Source organism: Myxocyprinus asiaticus, chromosome 50, assembly GCF_019703515.2.
Source record: "Myxocyprinus asiaticus isolate MX2 ecotype Aquarium Trade chromosome 50, UBuf_Myxa_2, whole genome shotgun sequence".
NCBI classification, from domain to species: Eukaryota; Metazoa; Chordata; class Actinopteri; order Cypriniformes; family Catostomidae; genus Myxocyprinus; species Myxocyprinus asiaticus.
Genome location: NC_059393.1, coordinates 10,400,432 through 10,418,643, shown reverse-complemented (window position 1 = coordinate 10,418,643; position 18,212 = coordinate 10,400,432). Strand labels below are relative to the sequence as shown.

At 38.5% G+C, this 18,212-nt stretch overlaps 1 protein-coding gene across 3 annotated transcripts in view; it reads left to right on the top strand.

Annotated features, from left to right (window-relative positions):
• Positions 1–392: 392 nt before the first annotated feature.
• Positions 393–18,212, top strand: part of LOC127438859 (histone lysine acetyltransferase CREBBP-like) — a 95,932-nt gene continuing 78,112 nt past the window's right edge. For all 3 annotated transcript variants that reach the window (XM_051694774.1, XM_051694773.1, XM_051694772.1), the window contains exon 1: positions 393–1,212. In XM_051694774.1, coding sequence (XP_051550734.1) covers positions 1,134–1,212 — 79 coding nt within the window. In that variant the 5' untranslated portion in view covers positions 393–1,133. The remainder of the gene's footprint in view (positions 1,213–18,212) is intronic.

Sequence of the window (18,212 nt, the reverse complement as noted above, 5' to 3'; positions counted from 1 at the left end):
TCCTTGCTACGGCCCTGTTGTTGACTAAAGTTAACAAATGGAACCTTATTGTTAAGTGTTAATGTTTTCTGTCTATCCTTGTGAATCAGCACTGATCAATTTTAAACTCGCTTATAATACACAGTCGATACTATTCATACTTTACTGCTCGCTATTGTTATTTGGGCTAATTTTAAAAGTAATGGAGTCTAGTTTCTTTAGTTTGCTATGGATCAATATAAAGGTGTTAGCAAGCGCAAGGTAATCACATATACGCACATAACACGCCGTGCTCATTTGTGATGGTCTGCTGCCCCTAGCGGCCGCCCGGCGCACTCACAACAGGTTTGACGTAGGGCGTATTGAGCTCGAGCTCGCCCGCCCTCTCAGCTCCGTCTATCTGGGAAAAGAAAAAAGAAAAAAACTTTTTGTATCGAAGGAATCAACAGCCGCCATCTTGTCGCGGATCGGAATCAGGATTTCGACAGAGCACTATTTTTTATTTTTGGACACGGGGCACCCAAATCGAGGTTTGACGACACCGTGTATCCGAAAAGGACACATTTAAATCGTCTCGAAGGAATTTTGGGCGAAAAATCCTGGAATTAACCGCTGTTCCTCGGCCCCAAAACCCTCGTATATCTGATTTCCCCTTCAGAGCGACGCTTGCGTCCGTATCTGCGCTCTGACCAGTTATTGTTTACCTGACGCTTTTGGAGGACAGACAGCGCCGAGGGGACGATTTTGCAGAAATATCGCATTTTTATGCAATCGTGCATTTTTGCGAGTATTCGGAGGACTTTTTGCACGGGAAAAATTGACGTCAGAACATGGATCGCGCGCCGATGCAAATGTAACGACGCTCGCGCGCGAGGATTCCTGTGGATATTTTAATTGTGGATTTGATGTTGAATTCGCGGAAAGGAGGCGTTTTCTTTTGGCAATACAACGATGATAATGTGGGTGTTGGGTGTTGGATTATCATGGGGTGAATTGTGGTGGCGACGCGGGGCGCTGTTGCTGCTTTTTTGAACAAGATCCTCCGCCGAGCCGCTCCACACGTCTCAGAATAGTAAGCCAACATCTGTCTGCTCTACCGAAAGGACCCCCCCCCCCTCCAACACTCGGTCAGAAGCACATCCTAACCAGTCGCAATGGCTGAAAATCTCCTTGAAGTTGGCCCTCCAAACGCGAAGCGAGCGAAGCTGACAGCACCTGCTCCTGACGCGCCAGGTAAAAGTCCTGCAGGCCTGATTCAAACCTGCCTAATACTCCTCTTATAAACTCTTTTGAAGCACTAGAACACACTCGTACATGTGTCTCGTCTCATGTAGCTGTTAAAAAAATCTCAGAAACAGCTCAGCCCGCCTCCCTGGTTGCAGTTGAATGCTGTGTATGAAAACCCATTGAGCTACCCACATATAGACAGCATGTTTGGACATCAAATGCGCGTTCCATTTATTTGGAACGTTCCAAACGCGCTTAAGATGCCCCACACTGCTGCCTAGGTAGGGAATGAACCGAATCAGCTCTGTGGTAGTTTGTATTTTAGGTTCACGAGTGTGTCAATGTGCTGTTTGCAACCTAATGCATGCTTACATTCAAATTGATGGGAAAAGGTGTGCTTTGCATCGCAGATTTCAGGGGATTTGGGTTTGTTGCATTTTTTTGCTGTTGAATATGAGTTTCAAGAAAGAGTGACAACTTGTCATGTTAAAAGCCCACACTATCCTCCTGATCCCCTAAGCAGTCCAGTCGTCACTTTTAATGCATTGCATCAGTTTCTGGTAACCACAATGTTAGGCATGAAATCATCAAATCCAGCATTCAGGCTTCTTTCTGACCTCATTAAAACTGTTACTATTACTTTTAAAATTAAAACTGTTCCTCTGATCCCCAGTGTTGGGACAGATCCTTGAGGGTACTGCCCAAGGACAGGTCTTTGAAACTGGAAGTTTGGTTTAGCCTAGAATAAGATTACTATTGAGAGCATAATAATAATAATATTAAAAAAGCCTAAAAAATTAATTATGACTTGTCCCTCCTTTTCTTTAAGAAAAAGCAAAAAGCAATGACTTAGAATGGAAGTGAATGGGGCCAACCTGTACACGTTAAAATACTCATTGTTTTGAAAGTATAGCCACAAGATGTAAACAATATGCTTGTGAACATGATTTTAGTGTGATAAAATCGCTTACTAACCTTTTTTGTGTATAGTTATATCCAATTTCATCATCGCTGCCATGACCACGTAACGCCATCACACTTGAACAACCATAAAAGCTACGATTTAAGCAACTTTACAGCTCAAATAAACAATTTTTAACTGAAGAATTAATTTGTGCTTTTATAAAAATTAAAAGCTTCACATTTCGGCCTTGAAACCCTCAAAAAAATTGGCCCCATTCACTTCCATTGTAAGCGCCTCACTGTAATGTCAATTTGTTTTTGTTTTGCTTTTTTAAGAAAAGAATGAAGGAGTTGAAATTATGTTTTGTTGCAATTGAACATTATGCCACATGCTGTCAATTGAGCTTAACTTTATGATTTACTTTAAACTAAGTCTGGTCACCCAAAAAATTAAAGTGTCCAAACAACAGTGACCACGTTTACATGCAAATAAGAAAATGGTTTATGCCAGGGTCTTTGCAAAAAACCTGTGTTCTGAAACGTCATTTGAAGGAGAATACCGTTTCCCTTATGCCGCTTAAGGGATTAACAAAATGCGGTTTTCGGGTATTTCCAGGAGAACATGGTTTATGAGGTCATGTAAACACATAGGCCTAAGCAGCGTTCTTACAGGTTTTTTTAAGGAGTGCGCATGTGTGTAAACATACCGGATAACAATCGTCACAGGATGGAAGCCCAACAACAAGTCAACACAGCGGAAAGAATTAAGAATTTCTTGTTGTACAGCGCAAAAATCACAAACTATTAACTATACCCATTTATACACATGTACAAGCACTCGTACTTTGGGGGAATCCCAGAGTTTGACGTAAGAAGGAAACCCCACTAATGCAGCGTAATTCTGCTGCAGGTGTGATGAAAAGTTAAGGAAACCAACACAGCAACAACTCTGGAATATCTGGACATAAAGTGAAGCAACGGAGAATAAAATAGCAAAGTCTTCCTTGGATGTCATGTTTGTTATGTACACAAGTATCACAGGGAAATGATGTTGCTCTGGAGGAAGCTGCTTACTGACCGAGCTGCATGTATACGAGAGTAAAGAGTACGCCGCTTATACAGTGCATGTAAACAGGAACACCAGTAAGCCAATTCTCACAATAAGTTGCTTTCTGGTAAAGATGTAAATGTAGTCAGTTAATCCAGGATGCTTTCCATGAGTGAGCAATGATCACTGATGTTGTCTTCATTTTAGATCAGATATCTCTTGACAATTCTCTTGTCACGTTTTTAGTGACTTTTGAGGAAATTTTGTGTTAAATAAGGGTTAATTTAATTACAATTTGAATGTCACATTTGCTGGGGTGTAACGATTCACACGTCTTCCGATTTGGTTTGGTTCACTATTCTAAACTCATGGTTTGGTTAGTTTCAAGATTCTTTAAACTTGGGGTGTGTTCACACTTGGTAGGTTTGGTCAGATTAAAACGAACTCTGGTGCGATTGCTCTGTTAGTGCGGTTCATTTGAACAAGTGTGAACGCTGCCATCCGAACCTTGGTGCGCACCAAACAAGCGGACCGAGACCACCTGAATAGTGGGTCTCGGTCCGCTTCCAAACGAACTCTGGTGCGGTTCGATTGATATATGAATGCAACATGGACCAAAGACATCTAAACGGACCAAAAACAGGAAGTAATTTGCCTAATACTGACCTCAAGCATACCTGGTTCTTCTCATCATAGGAGCTATGTTGCCCATTATAGTTCGGTATAGGTGTTGGAACTGCCGTTAGCCATCCTTGCAGCATATCTTCGTTTGTGTGTACAGCGGAGGAATTCCTGGCGCTGTTTTGACTCCTTTACACATTTTATTAGCTCTTGTGCTCAGCTGGTAAAAATACCACCATATGTACATATAAAAATATAACGAGTGCATTTAGCCCAGAAGCCAGCATTGTTTTGGATGTTCGGCAAGTTCCATCGCAAAATATGTCATAAAAGCTGTCCAATCAGGTTGTGACTTTTTCCTGATGCCTTTTGTTTTATATCTTTAGGTTTGGTGTTAAAAATGCCAGTGTGAACGCTATGCAAACCAGGACTAAATGTATCAATTCCTTTTTTTTCCGGACCAAGAGAACCGAACTACAAGTGTGAACACCTTAACTGACTGAAAATCAGCCCAGAACAGGGCAATGGTGACACCAAATGGAAATATTTGCTAATAATTCTGCGTACTAAAATACAGAATTATGTTAGCTACATATGCTGCTTACACTGTCCATCTACTTATGGCATTATCAATAAACATCTGTAAACTTTTCTCTCACGCAGTCAGAGTAGATCACTCTCGTGCTTCAAACGGACATTCAATCCCTCACACTGAAAAGGCGTGTCTCTCTCCCGCTCCTGGTTTCAGTTTCCGCAGTTTCAGTCGACTCATCACACACCTGTGGCTGCTAGTGTGCAGTCATATTTTAGAGCTCCTTTTATGCAATGAAGCAATTTCCATTTGTATGCCTGCATTACGTAGGCTTAAGATGTAGCATGTATTGGATAGAATAGAAAAAAAAAAAGAAAGTCCAATCTACACGATGCGCCTTGTCAGAATTTTTTAACCTCAATGTAACGTGCCACAATAAACCAGTACACCCCTAATTATTGCCATTTATCAGCTATGGGCAAGCCTGCTCTTTAGAATATCAGTCATTAGAAAAAAAAAAAATTGGTTGACCACTACAATACTGTCAAAATGTCTATAGCCATCAAAAAACTCTTCAGAACCTGCTATAATACATTGTTTGCTCAAATAATTCTTTGAAACATTTTTTGTCACAATTGCTGGTGTTGACACCAAGAATAAGCTAAAAGTGCAACATTTACCCAACCAAAACTGATCTGAAATGCTGGAGGTGAGTGACATTTAAACCACTGATTAAACAGAGCAAACTCAAAGGATTGACCTAACTTCAGCTCTAGATTCGATTCATTTACTATGCTTATTGAGTTTGGTACTGCGTGCTTTGCAAACGCTCACATTATGTTTGGCCGAGATGTGTCCCAGAAGTGCAGTCATGTTCAGAGATGGGCTGTAAGAGTATGGCAAGAGTTTCTGGTATGGCTAAGTAGATGGGGTTTTCTAAAGGTTTACATTTTTTTTTATTTTGGTTTAAGCAGAAGTTAGCTGCTAATTAAAAGCTTCTTTCAGTTAGAGCACCATGTTTGCATATAAAACGCGACTGCGTTAATTATTAGTGATCTGCGATTAAAAATGTTGAGTTTATCTTCTGTACGATTCAGCGTAACAGTACCTGTGTCCTGATGAACAACTAGAACTCAAAATGTTTTCTGTCAATTTGACGGATGAAAAATAAGGTATTTGGTCAATTGCCTTTCTTTATTTTAAAAACATCCCCATAGGAAAGGATGTTAGTATGCAGTAGATCTGAAGAAAAAGTAAAAAAGTTTTAAAACACCTTTCAAAAATAAATTAGGAGAGAGTCATGAGTGAGGCTCTGGGGAGAGAAGAGATTTAAAGTTGGGTATATAAAAAAAAAAAAAAAAAATCTGCATCTTTCAATTATAAAGAAAATAATAACATACCGTTGAAGTCAGAAGTTTACATACACCAAATACATTAAAACTCATTTTCACAATTCTTGACATTTAATCATAGAAAACATTCCCTGTCTTAGGTCAGTTAGGATCACTACTTTATTTTAAGAATGTGAAATATCAGAATAATAGTAGAGAGAAGTATTTATTTCAGCTTTTATTTCTTTCATCACATTCTCAGTGGGTCAGAAGTTTACATACAATTTGTCAGTATTTGGTAGCATTGCCTTTAAAGGAATAGTTCACCCAAAAATGAAAATTTGCTGATAATTTACTCACCCTCAAACCACCCTCAGTTTCTTTCTTCATCAAAACAGAATTTAAGACTTTTAGGATTTCATTTCATGACGCGCTTCCTGACTCCTCCACGTGACGCGTGACATTAACAACGAGCTTACGTCATCCCTCTCATGAGCGCACGTCACAGAGATGTACGGAAGCGAACATTTGTAGTTTAAAAGTATATAAGTATTGTTTTGTTTCTAAAAGGAATCAATCGTTTGGGTTCAGAAGAACTTTTTGTCGACTGGAGTCAAGTGGATTATTTTGATGCACCCTAAATATGAATTTTGGACCGTCAAAAAATGGAGGACATTCACTTGCATTGTTTAGAGGAGGAGGCCTGAAATGAAATCCTAAAAGTCTTAAATTCTGTTTTGATGAAGAAAAAACTCAGATACATATTGGATAGCCTGAGGGTGAGTAAATTATCAGCAAATTTTCATTTTTGGGCGAACTATTCCTTTAAGTAGTTTAACTTGGGTCAAAAGTTTTGGGTAGCCTTCCACAATAAGTTGCTGGAATTTTGGTCCATTCTTCCAGACAGAACTGGTGTAACTGAGTCAGGTTTGTAGGCCTCCTTGCTCGTACACGCTTTTTCAGTTCTGCCCACAAGTTTTCTATCGAATTGAGGTCAGGGCTTTGTGGTGGCCACTCCAATACCTTGACTTTGTTGTCCTTAAGCCATTTTGCCACAACATTGGAGGTATGCTTGGGGTCATTGTCCATTTGGAAGACCCATTTGCGACTGAGTTTTAACTTCATGGCTGATGTCATGATGTTGCTTCACTATATCCATATAATTTTCCTTCCTCATGATGCCATCTATTTTGTGAAGTGCACCAGTCCCTCTTGCAGCAAAGCACCCCCACAACATGATGCTGCCACCCCCATGCTTCACGGTTGGGATGGTGTTCTTCAGCTTGCAAGCCTCACCCTTTTTCCTCCAAATATAACGATGGTCATTATGGCCAAAAAGTAAAATTGTTTCATCAGACCAGAGGACATTTGACCATGTGCACTTGCAAACTGTAGTCTGGCTTTTTTTATGGCGGTTTTGGAGCAGTGGCTTCTTCCTTGATGAGCAGCCTTTCATGTTATGTCGATATAGGGCTCATTTTACTGTGGTTTAGGGTTGTAACAGTTCGAATTTCTCACGGTTCGGTTTGCATCACGGTTTATGGCCACGGTTTCGGTACGGTTCGGTATTTCCTTTGTTCAGAAAAAAATATTACTGCCAAATCCAAAGAATAATCTATTTGTTAGACACTTCAACAGGTTTGCCCTTAAATAACAATCATGGTTTTACAACAGTAACCATAGTTTAACCATGTTATTTGTAGTAAAATCATAGTAACCACAGTATAAACATGGTTACTCTCTTGGTTACAATATATAGTAAAATCATGGTTACTATATAAAAACTAAAGTATTACTTTTATAAAACCACTGCTAATTGTATCAAAACAATGATTTCTGGGCCTGGGTAGCTCAGTGGTAAAAGACGCTGGCTACCACCCCTGGAGATTGCTAGTTCGCTAGTTCGAATCCCAGGGCGTGCTGTGTGACTCCAGCCAGGTCTCCTAAGCAACCAAATAGGCCCGGTTGCTAGGGAGGGTATAGTCACATGGGGTAGCCTCCTCTTGTCGCTATAATGTGGTTCATTGTCGGTGGGGCGCGTGGTGAGTTGAGCGCGGATGCCGCGGTAGATGGCGTGAATCTTCCACAAGCGCTATGTCTCCGTGGCAACACGCTCAACAAGCCACGTGATAAGATGCGTGGGTTGATGGTCTCAGACGCGGAGGCAACTGGGATTCATCCTCCGCCACCCGGACTGAGGCGAATCACTACGCGACCACGAGGACTTAAAAGCGCACTGGGAATTGGGCATTCCTAATTGGGTGAAAAAAAACCCCCAATGATTTCTGCTCAGAAAACCATGGTGACGGCAGTCATGGTTACTTCAGTAGTACTATAGTAAAACCATCAATTTCATCAGGGTCCTCTACTAAAAAAACTAAAATTACTAAATCACTATAAAAGGAATAACCTTGCTATTAAAATGCATACGAGAAAGGATGTTGTGATAATGCTGCTCAAGTATTTTAATCATACGTGGAAATCCCACAAACACCCGAAGCACTTTAGTTATTGTTTCATGTCTATTTGAATTAGCACTGAGTGCCTGCTTAAAAATTGAAGGGAGTGTGTGCAGTTTCGGCTCAACTGCGGCTCTTTCCCTGGGTGATGTCGGCGTAAAAAATTAATCATGTATCAATGTATTACTATAACGGCATCTTAATGCCATTAATCAAAGCACATTATTGACGCTGCGATAGATTACAGCCGTGCGAAGAAACAGGAAGAACTTGCGTGCACGTTTTAAATAAACCCTCACACGCATTATTGACATGTATTACCAGCACTCGTGTCGAACGATGTCTGCAAACAGTGCCTGTTTTATAAACATATTTTGACCATTGCTGTTGTAATTGACTGCAAAAAGAAAATGTTCCCAGAAAGGAGAAATGCAGGGGGCTTCTCCATCAGCGTTTCGTTTTCTCCACTTGCCATTTTTAACTATACACAATGCTTGCAGAACAGTGATGTCATCAAGTTGACCCACATGAAACACAGGCAGAGCATATCCATCTACAGATCCATTCAGGTGCATTAGCGGAGGTTGCTCTGATGTGCGCGCTGTTTGCAGAGGCTCATGTCAAACTATAATATAAAATATAAACTTTGATAGTGAACACAAAGTGCTCCGGCTTCACTTTAAATGATTGTGTACTGGCAACATTTTCTGGTCATTGTGAGTTCATATACGCAGTTTAATGACACTTATTTCTTTGGAGTGATAAAATAATGGAACGAAATATCAAAGGTTTTGCTTCAAGAGAAGTAAGGGCTTGTGGGTTTAGTCAAAGAGCATTAAAATAACATATGAAAGGACAAATATTTTACTATTGCAAAATATAATATTATATAAATATAATAAATATATATATTTTTATAAAAAATATATATATGAAATACAGGAGTTCCAAAACAACAGTATAAATGTAAAACTGACCAAAACTAAAGTGGACCAAAAAGAGACATATTTTAAGTATTTAGAAATATTTCTTTCATGTCATGTGCAGAATTATTTTCATGTCATTCATACGTTTTTAAAGCCTTAAAAGGAAATCATATATCCGTATTTATTATTTTATATATATTTTTGAAGTTAAATTTGAAATATGACAATTTATATTACAATTAATCGTGAAAGCCCTGAAAGAGACAATTGATCGTCATAATCTCAATTATTTGTTTGACAATTAATCGTCAGCCAAATGTCATAATCAGGACAGCCCTATATCCACCCCCAGCCGTGTTCGTTTCTTTGGGAAATGCTTTGGGAAATTTGATAATCCGTTGACCAATAACAGTTTAGTACTCTCAGCTTTGTTTTACCATATACCAGTTCAATCCAAAAAACTGCAGATTTGCGACCACAATTAGCATAGAAAATGCAGAAAAAGTGTGCAGATTCCGGTTGAGCCTCGTTACAAAAAAACTGGTTAATGTTTTGCAGATTTGATTCAGATTTGAAAATTGATTCCCAAGTTGGTTCCGTTTACAGCTCAAAGATCCATTCTGACACTGTTACGGGGTTCTTTGGGTGGTTTCAGTAAAGTACATTTTAAATGAACCAAACCCAGTTCGGTTAAAGTGAACCGGAAAGTGAACCAACCGCAAATGACCTCAGTGCTTTTGGTGTTCACAATGTAAGTGGACTTAAAAGAGGACCCAGTTTCTTTTTTGGTCCTTTTCACATTAATGTGGTCTCAGACCCCTTGTTGTTCACATCACAGCTCCTTAAGAACTCAGACCCCATTGCAGCTAGGGCTGTCACAATTATGAAATTTGGCAGACAATAAGTTTTCATAAATAATTGTGATTATTATGAGAAGCAATTGTCATACAAATTGTCATATATTTCTTAAGGTATACGTTAGGGATGCACCGACTTTTTCTATTCCAATATCTGAAATCTCAGTATCGGCCGATACCGATCTGACACCAGTGTTGTTTTTTTGCATAATCAGTTTAGAATGTTTATACCTCATTGTGTGGAACTAATTGGGGGTACTCTTTTGTATGTAAAGAAACACAAACCTCTGACTACACATTATTTCAATATAAATGTATAGCTTATTAAAGAGTATGGTTTTTAAACGTGCCTTATTTTGTTTTAAAGGTCTCATACAATCGATTTACATGCATCCAAGGTCAAAAAACACTTTAATTTGCTCATAATTTAAATTGCAGAATTACCTTTTTTTTTTTTTTTCCAGTGTCAAAAACGACTCGGTCAATGATCCGTTCTAAAGGATTCATTCTAAACTCCTCCTTTCAGAGAGCCTACCCTGCTCTGATTGGTCAGATGTCCCAGTCTGTTGTGATTGGTCTACCGCTTAGTTTAGTGTTTGAGGACGGGTCAAAGCTGTTCGCGAGCAGCCAATGAAGACCAGAGGCGGGCTTTTTGTTACCAAATTACGTAGGTTAGTACAGGAAGTAAGTCTGGAATTACTAACGACTCGTTTCAGGTGTTCAGAATCGGTTCTTTCTTTTGGGAATCAATAACTCCATTTGTCGTGCACTTTGATTTTTGAAACTTTGCAGACTTTTTTACATTCACAAACAGCTATGTATCACACTACATGAAAGGTAATATTTGAAAAACCATAATAGGTGCTCTTTAAGAAAAACTTGTTTGTTAACTAGTCTACTGGATAATGCTGCAGCAAAATTAACAGTAATTCCAGTCTAAGTGTTCAGTAGAAAAGAAGGCAGTTTATTTGTTGTTGCAAAAAAATAAAATAAACATGTATCTGGACTTGAAAGGATCCAAATCTCTTTTTTTGTTCAATTTAGTTGAAAGATATCAGTTCACTTTTCATTCACAGTTATTTTTTGGAACCCATTAAACAGGTGTGAAAACGCCCTTATGTATCTCTTTCCCTCTAAACCACTGAAATCGATGAATGAGGTGTGAGGGAGACCCTTTCCGGGTGACAGGTGGACCAGGAGTGCGTGTGTGTTTTTCTCTAAAATGAAAGCCCTCTAAAACCCGTCACCCTTCCAGACGTGTGTCAACAAAGCCAAAAGCCTGCGGCAGAAGGAAGAGGGCAGAAGTCAAGACTGTAGATATTCCACTAGAGTAATTCTGACACGGCAGGCAGACTGCCCCATTGTGTGGGGTAATTTAGTGCCGTTTTAAATCAGAGCACAGACCTGCTGGATTAACTCTGTAATGAGAGCACATCACAGGCCAGTCAGACCAAATGAAATCAATGTTCTGAAGAGAAAAAGCAGCCATAAACCAGCCACACCAAATGTGATAGGGGTAGTAATACACCTAAATTTTCCTGTTTCTTTGGTGACTCTGTAAGTCTACAAAGAAGTTTTGTTATATTTCCACCAGATGAAGTAAAATATAAAGTGTTGGTAGTGAAATCTCTTACCAGCTTGATTGATCTCACACTCAGCCATTACAAGCGGTTGAATTCAGGCTGTTTACTGCTTCTTCAACATTCCTCACAGCTTTTGCGAGGACCTACATAATCTTAGAAAGTCTGAAGTAGACATCAGCTCCATTTTATTGCACAAAAATTTAATTGTACAAATTATGCATAAAAACTTGAATATTGCACATAGTAGACGATTTGAAGTCCAACAGTGACTTGTAGTCTTGATATAGGCCTGCAATGTTAATAGTGTTGCTATGATGTAGCAGTGATGCTGTTAAAGGGATTAATTTAGTAGGCAAGATTTTACCTTACTAACAGTTGCTGTTAGACTATTTGCATGCAATGGTACAGTATGCTAAAACCCTCTTCGAGAAGTTGTGTCTCTAAATTCATCACCTTTAAAGCAGTGCCACTAAAAATTAGAGCCCGACCTGGGATTTTTGAGACCGATACCGATTACCGATATGGTGGCTGATATATTTAATTTTTGAGCTGGAATGAAAACAGACCTTTTCTATGTGGATTTTTCACCAATTTTGCACTGATATGACTATGCAAAGGTACTCGGAAGGCTGCTTAAATATTTTTATCAAAGAATATTTGACATTATTATTATACATTGTCAACAAATTCTAGAAATGAACACTGAGAAAATAAAGAATAAATAAAAATACAATAAATAGCTAAATAAACATCAGTACTGTTTAGTATCAGTCAAATGCTGACTATATTAATACTGCCGAGTCAAGAGATAAACAGATAAGCAGCGGTGTTACACCGTATTCTGCTATACAAGTTCAGGAGGAAAACCAGACTTTTAAATATTACATTTTGTAAATGCAACGACTGGAACTGTTCGGTTGAAGGGGGTACTAAACTGTGAATCCTGAACAAAACAGTTTGGTGAATACATGTTTACTCATTAGCTTCCACTCAGCTGACAACAATAGCCTAGTTTCCATCCACTTTTCGCGCTATTTTGTTATCGACAAAGCGAAAATGCGTAAAATTGTTTTTGAGAAATTTGCCGTCTTCTGCCGCATAATAAAAAACACTTTGTCGCATAAGTTTTGGTTTATCGCAAAAGAAATCTGCCCTTAAGCCGTTTCCATACGGAAATGTGTGTTTATCGCTAATTCACCTCCCAGATGCCCCTAATTTTTAAGAGTATTGAGTCAATTCATTGAAATTAACCAGCTAACTGTCATTTTAATTTCACAAATAAATGCAATCAGAAGATGAGGAATTGCAATCAAAAGGGAGCAGTTGCCCTTCTGATAGGACTGTAATATTGGTCCTGATGTTGCGCCTACCGCAGATTGCCACCGGTTCCGACCCGAAAGCGAATCGTCATGGCCCTGTTCAAGCTGGGAACCTGCACCAAGTAGTGGGGGAATTTTCAGTCTTAGTATAAGGACGATGTGTATATGCTGTGTGCACAGCTATTAAAGAAAAACTGATGCGGTGTAATATCAGGGTTTACATATATGATACATTCCTGATATTCAATAGGCTATATTGAACAATCATCTAAACTAAAGCATCACCATCACAACTGCATTATGTCCCGCATATTTGTCCCACAACTTTTAATGACCAACTGAACTTGATTGTCATCGAAAATTCATTTTAGCGTCAATGCAATTTACATTTTCTGAAGAAGCTCAGCAAATGCGATCCGAGGAAAAGAGGGTTAGATTTCAAATATTTAAACGTTTTAAAATGTTCAAAAGATAGTTTTCTGAAAGTGAACTCCGCATTGGACAAATAGTTCTGATAGTTTATAGTCTTGAAGTGAATAAAATGTCATTCAGCTGACTTTATTCGTCTACAGAACAGGGTAAAGCTAATTTAAGTTTATGTAAAGAAAAGGCATATATAGGTCTAAAAATATAATTTTTTTCGTTTGGTAATTATTTTTTAAATTTAATGCGTTTTTCGTTTGGTAATTTATTTAATTTAATACAGGGAATTTTGCCAGCATTTTTTCAAAAGTAAGCTAAACAATAATTTTATAGAATTGGGCTGTTATTGTTTCAAAAAAGCACACTGAAACTTTTCTGCTAGTATTGTGTATTTATTTTTAAAACATCTTTGTGCACAGAAATGATATGTTTTTTGTATTGTGGGCTAATTCCGTGACTGCCATCTATAATTTTGAATGGCGTGAAAAAGCAACTTTAATAAATAAACGGATGTCTACCGCGATTAAATTAATCGCAAACAGTGGCCATTCATTTGTTCTCCGTGCACTTGTCGATGTGCATGATATGAGATATTTGTGTTGGCACTCCTGGAAGTGTCATGTTTGCAGCATCAGATCTTTATGCCGTTAAGATCAATCCATAATCACGTACAATAAATTGGCTTTCAAGGATCCTATGCCTTGTCATCATGATTAACACAGGCTAACGACTGGCGTAAATTCTGTCATGTGACTACATCTTTGCGTTAATGCCAATTTTCTCAACAAAAAGTGTTTCCAAACCAGTTTTTCGCGACATTTGATGTATCAACATAGTTTATGCACTAGAGTTAAAGGGAAAAATATTATGTCGACACTTAATTTAATTTAATTTAATAATTTGCATTTCCATCATCTTTATTTTGATGCGCTAAAACTTTTTCGCAAAAAATCATTGGATGGAAATGTAGTTACTGAAAGTAGCTATGTGATTAGCTAGTTAGCTATAAGCTCGTTGTCACGGAGAGTAAAAGACGGACGTTGTTTATTTTACTTTCCAGCATTGTGTCTCACCAACTATGTAACAACATAGCATGAAATCAACACTCATCAGACACAATCCACCACCGCACTGTTGTCTGTTGAGCTGCAAAAAGATGCTCTGATGTTTACCTTTCAATCTGCTACATTACTTACTGCACTGACAATCTATAGCTGGCTAACAGCAAACAGACATGAGTGACATGGTTGTCAGGGACAAGGTTAATGTTATATTAGTTATACTGAGAAGGGAAAATGATGGGGTCATTTTTGATTAAGTTTCGAGTATGTATTTCACAAACTAGTTAACCTACCGAGACACCGTTTAACTCCACCCTGTCTGCAGAGCTCAGCTCAGCTGTGTAAACAATGGAGTCGGAGCGTGCTCTGCTGGACAAACTACGCTATGACACCAACTCTAAAGCATTGTTTTCTGCATTGTATGTTCTGAAAAAAAGTTTTTCATATCGGCGCATATCAGTAAAATATACGCAGATACCGATTTATCGGTGAAAGGCTAATATCGGCCGATAATATCAGTAGGGCACTAATAAAAATATTAGCCGTAAGTTGATTTAGCTGAGTTTGGGGTTATTGCAAGATCAGGTATGAATTGGGAAGCAAAATTCTTGTAAAGTTTGTTATTGAAACCCTTTGCTAACCAAATCGAAGCAGGGAATAATATAGGAGAGAATGCAGTGTTGGTGAACTGGAATGAAAGAAGGAAACATGTCACTTTTAAAAGATGGGATTCAGCCCATTGAAAGACTTTTAATGGTTTGCCATTTGACCACACTAGCCCAGTATTAGACTTCCACTGCAGAGCCAAATGTTCACCATGTCTCTCCCTCCACTTCTCTCTGCTTCTATCAGCAGCAGGTCTGGCCTTAACAGCCTTATGAAACCTGAACCCGTTCTGCTGATTGGACAGCACATGCTTGCAGTCTTTTGTGAGCAAACACTCCTTCACCCGAGAAGGAATTAAAGGGATATATTCGCCATTTCTTTAAATCCTCACTCATTCAAACTCACTCATTCTCTGTTTCCTCTCTTAAGCTTGAACATACTTTACGCAAGTATGCAGGCACAAATTCTAATCATTGTCCCTTGAACACACTTACCATGTGTTCTTGCATTGTTGGGCAGTAACAAACCTTGCTGTAAATTATGGCGATGGATGATTTCCTTTATTTGACTACCGTGCATACATATATCATAAAATAACCTCCCCTACCAAGCGCAGTTTACATTTCTGTCCCAGAGAATCTAGTTGATTGCATAGGTGTAATACTATTAGGTTACCATTTCGTAATTTTAGAAAACATTATTTGTATTTTGGCTCCATTCCAATCATGGAGGGGGCGGGAGTTTGGGCTTCAGTACTAGACAGCTGAATGTTTTAAGTGAGCATGTGCATGAGTCTGGCACCGTGATGTGGGTCATTAAGAAAGGAGCCACACCATAAGGGAGAAGAAAAGAGGAGGGATGATTTCTACCCTTGCCCGCCTCATGTTTAGCACTTACTGTGTCTGGCAGTGCGTGTCTGTGTTTACTTTTGGACTTGAGGGACCTCAGTGCTACCCATGCTGAATCTCAATGAGAGCAATGGAGAGACTGCACAGTGCTGAATATGTGTATTATTCGTTCTTTTCATATTCAATTAAGAATTAAAAATCAGAAAAACTAAAAATGCTTATTTCATTAATTATTAACAAAACCAACATTAAAAGACAAATAACAACTTGCTTTTCGTACTTTCGATTTTATGCTCAAGTTAAAAATAGGAAATTGGAAAAATGGCCACGGGACACTGTTCATTTTGATAATTAGATTTTCCATCATAAAAGAAACAGTTAATTGGAAAAATTAATTCGCACATGTGGGTGGCCCTGAAACGCCCCTTTTTTTCCTGATTGGTCAACCTGCAGCGTTGTCTGTTCCTCAAGGCAGTAGGACAAAATAGCAGTTCACTGCTGTTAAATTGTTCAGATGAATGTGTCTTAGTTAATATTACCAAAATAATGAAAATAACCATAAATCCACAAGTCTATAGAAACATAGACCTACACTGTAAAGAAATAGGCTTACTTTCGTGAGAGCGAGCGAGCACTCACAGGGCGCTTGGGTGTGAGCGACTTCATATGAAATTCATGAATGCTCATCTCTCAAAAGCTCGACCAATGAATTTAAAATCAGCATTTACACCTTCAGATCTGTCTGATAATAAGGCACACAATACTGTCCCGTAGTAGCCTCCTATTCTACGCCCCAGTATAATAGGATACTCATATTCCCATTTAAAAATAGGGGATGGTCGGAATGATCTGAGCTTGGCTCCTCAAATCATAGTCCTATCCACTGTTATGTATATACTTAATGTCTTATATTAAATGTATTAATATCTTCCAGTGTATTATTTGTAATTTACTATTGTAGTTGTTATAATTCACTGCCATGAATGCAGCCCATAATTTTTATCTGTCTGCTTGGATGCAGCCGTTAGACTGTATATTTCTTTAACCACATTTCATTTTGTTCATCGCACTGCATTATGTAAAATGACAATAAACCTGACTGAAGAAGATCAGTTTACAGGTATTATATTAAAATAACTGAGAGTTATCGTAATGTTTGCATTTAGATTCAGTGCAAGTATAGCCAGGGTATATAATTGGCAGAAACGGTGCCCTGACTTTTTTCACTCTTTTTGTTCTATACCTTCTTTTTGCACTTCATGATGCTGTAAACACTGATGCATATTAGCATAACATTTATTTGTATTATTATGCACTATTTAGCACAAGATCTTTTTCTTCCTCGATTTTGGCATCTAGCTGGTAATAATTTTTTTCCTTGACAGACAGCAGCATATGTTGGAGGCGGCGAGCTAGGTGAGGGAAGTTTTGCAGGGGCACCTGCAGGATTTAATCTGAGGGTACGCACAGAAATCTGCCTAATAAACCTTATATCTAGGAGGGTCTGGGGGCATGCTCCTCTGGGAGATTTTATTTGTTTTTGTTTTTTTGCAAAAAACACCAAAGTGTTCAATCCTGGTGACTTGAGATAAGCATTTGTTTTATTTTCTTGAGTATGAGTAGCATTCGTGTAACTACTGGCTAAAGCATTTGTTCCAGTAACCGCTCAGACAGACGCGTTTTCGTGCTAAAAAAGCGAAACGCACCACTACTAAAAGAGCAGAATGCAAGTGTCTCGAGAAGCATTTTTATTAGGTGAAGAAGTTCTTTTTAACTCGATGCAGCGTCTAAAAATGCAGCGCTCCCGTGAGAAATGTTAAAAACACAGTGAAACGTGACGCTGTTGTCAAAAGAAATCTATCTAGCGAATGTTTACATGGAAAGCGATTGGAAAAACAGCGCGAGCGGATGCAAAAACACATTCAGTTTGAACCGCCCTTGTTCACATGACACAGCACTATCTGAAGTTTCTCAAAGTTTCCACTCAAAAAGACAGCCTTTTGTTTCAGTCAGTTGTAGGTACATTTCCACTGTATCCAGCGCTGTTTGTTCTCTGTATTCGTAAATATCCCGATACTGTTTGAGGAAGAGCACCGTTGCAATAAAAATGGCACATTTGGGAGAATATATGATAAAGAATTTAATATTAATTGAGACAAATTCATCTGATCAATTTAACAGCAGTGAACTGTTATTTTTTCTCACGGCCTTGAGGAGGACCAGACAATGCTGCAGATTGACCAATCAGGAGAAAGGTATGTTTCAGGGCAACAAACATGTGTGAATTCATTTTTGACGTCATTTAGTTTCTTTTTAGATGGAAAATCAAAAATGGCCACGTGTCCCGTGGCCATTTTTCCAATTTCCTATTTTTAACTTGAGCATAAAATTGAAAGTACAAAAAACAAGTTGTTAGTTGTTTTTTAATATTGGTTTTGTAAATGATTAATGAAATGGTTTTCCGATTTTTAATTCTTAATTGAATATGA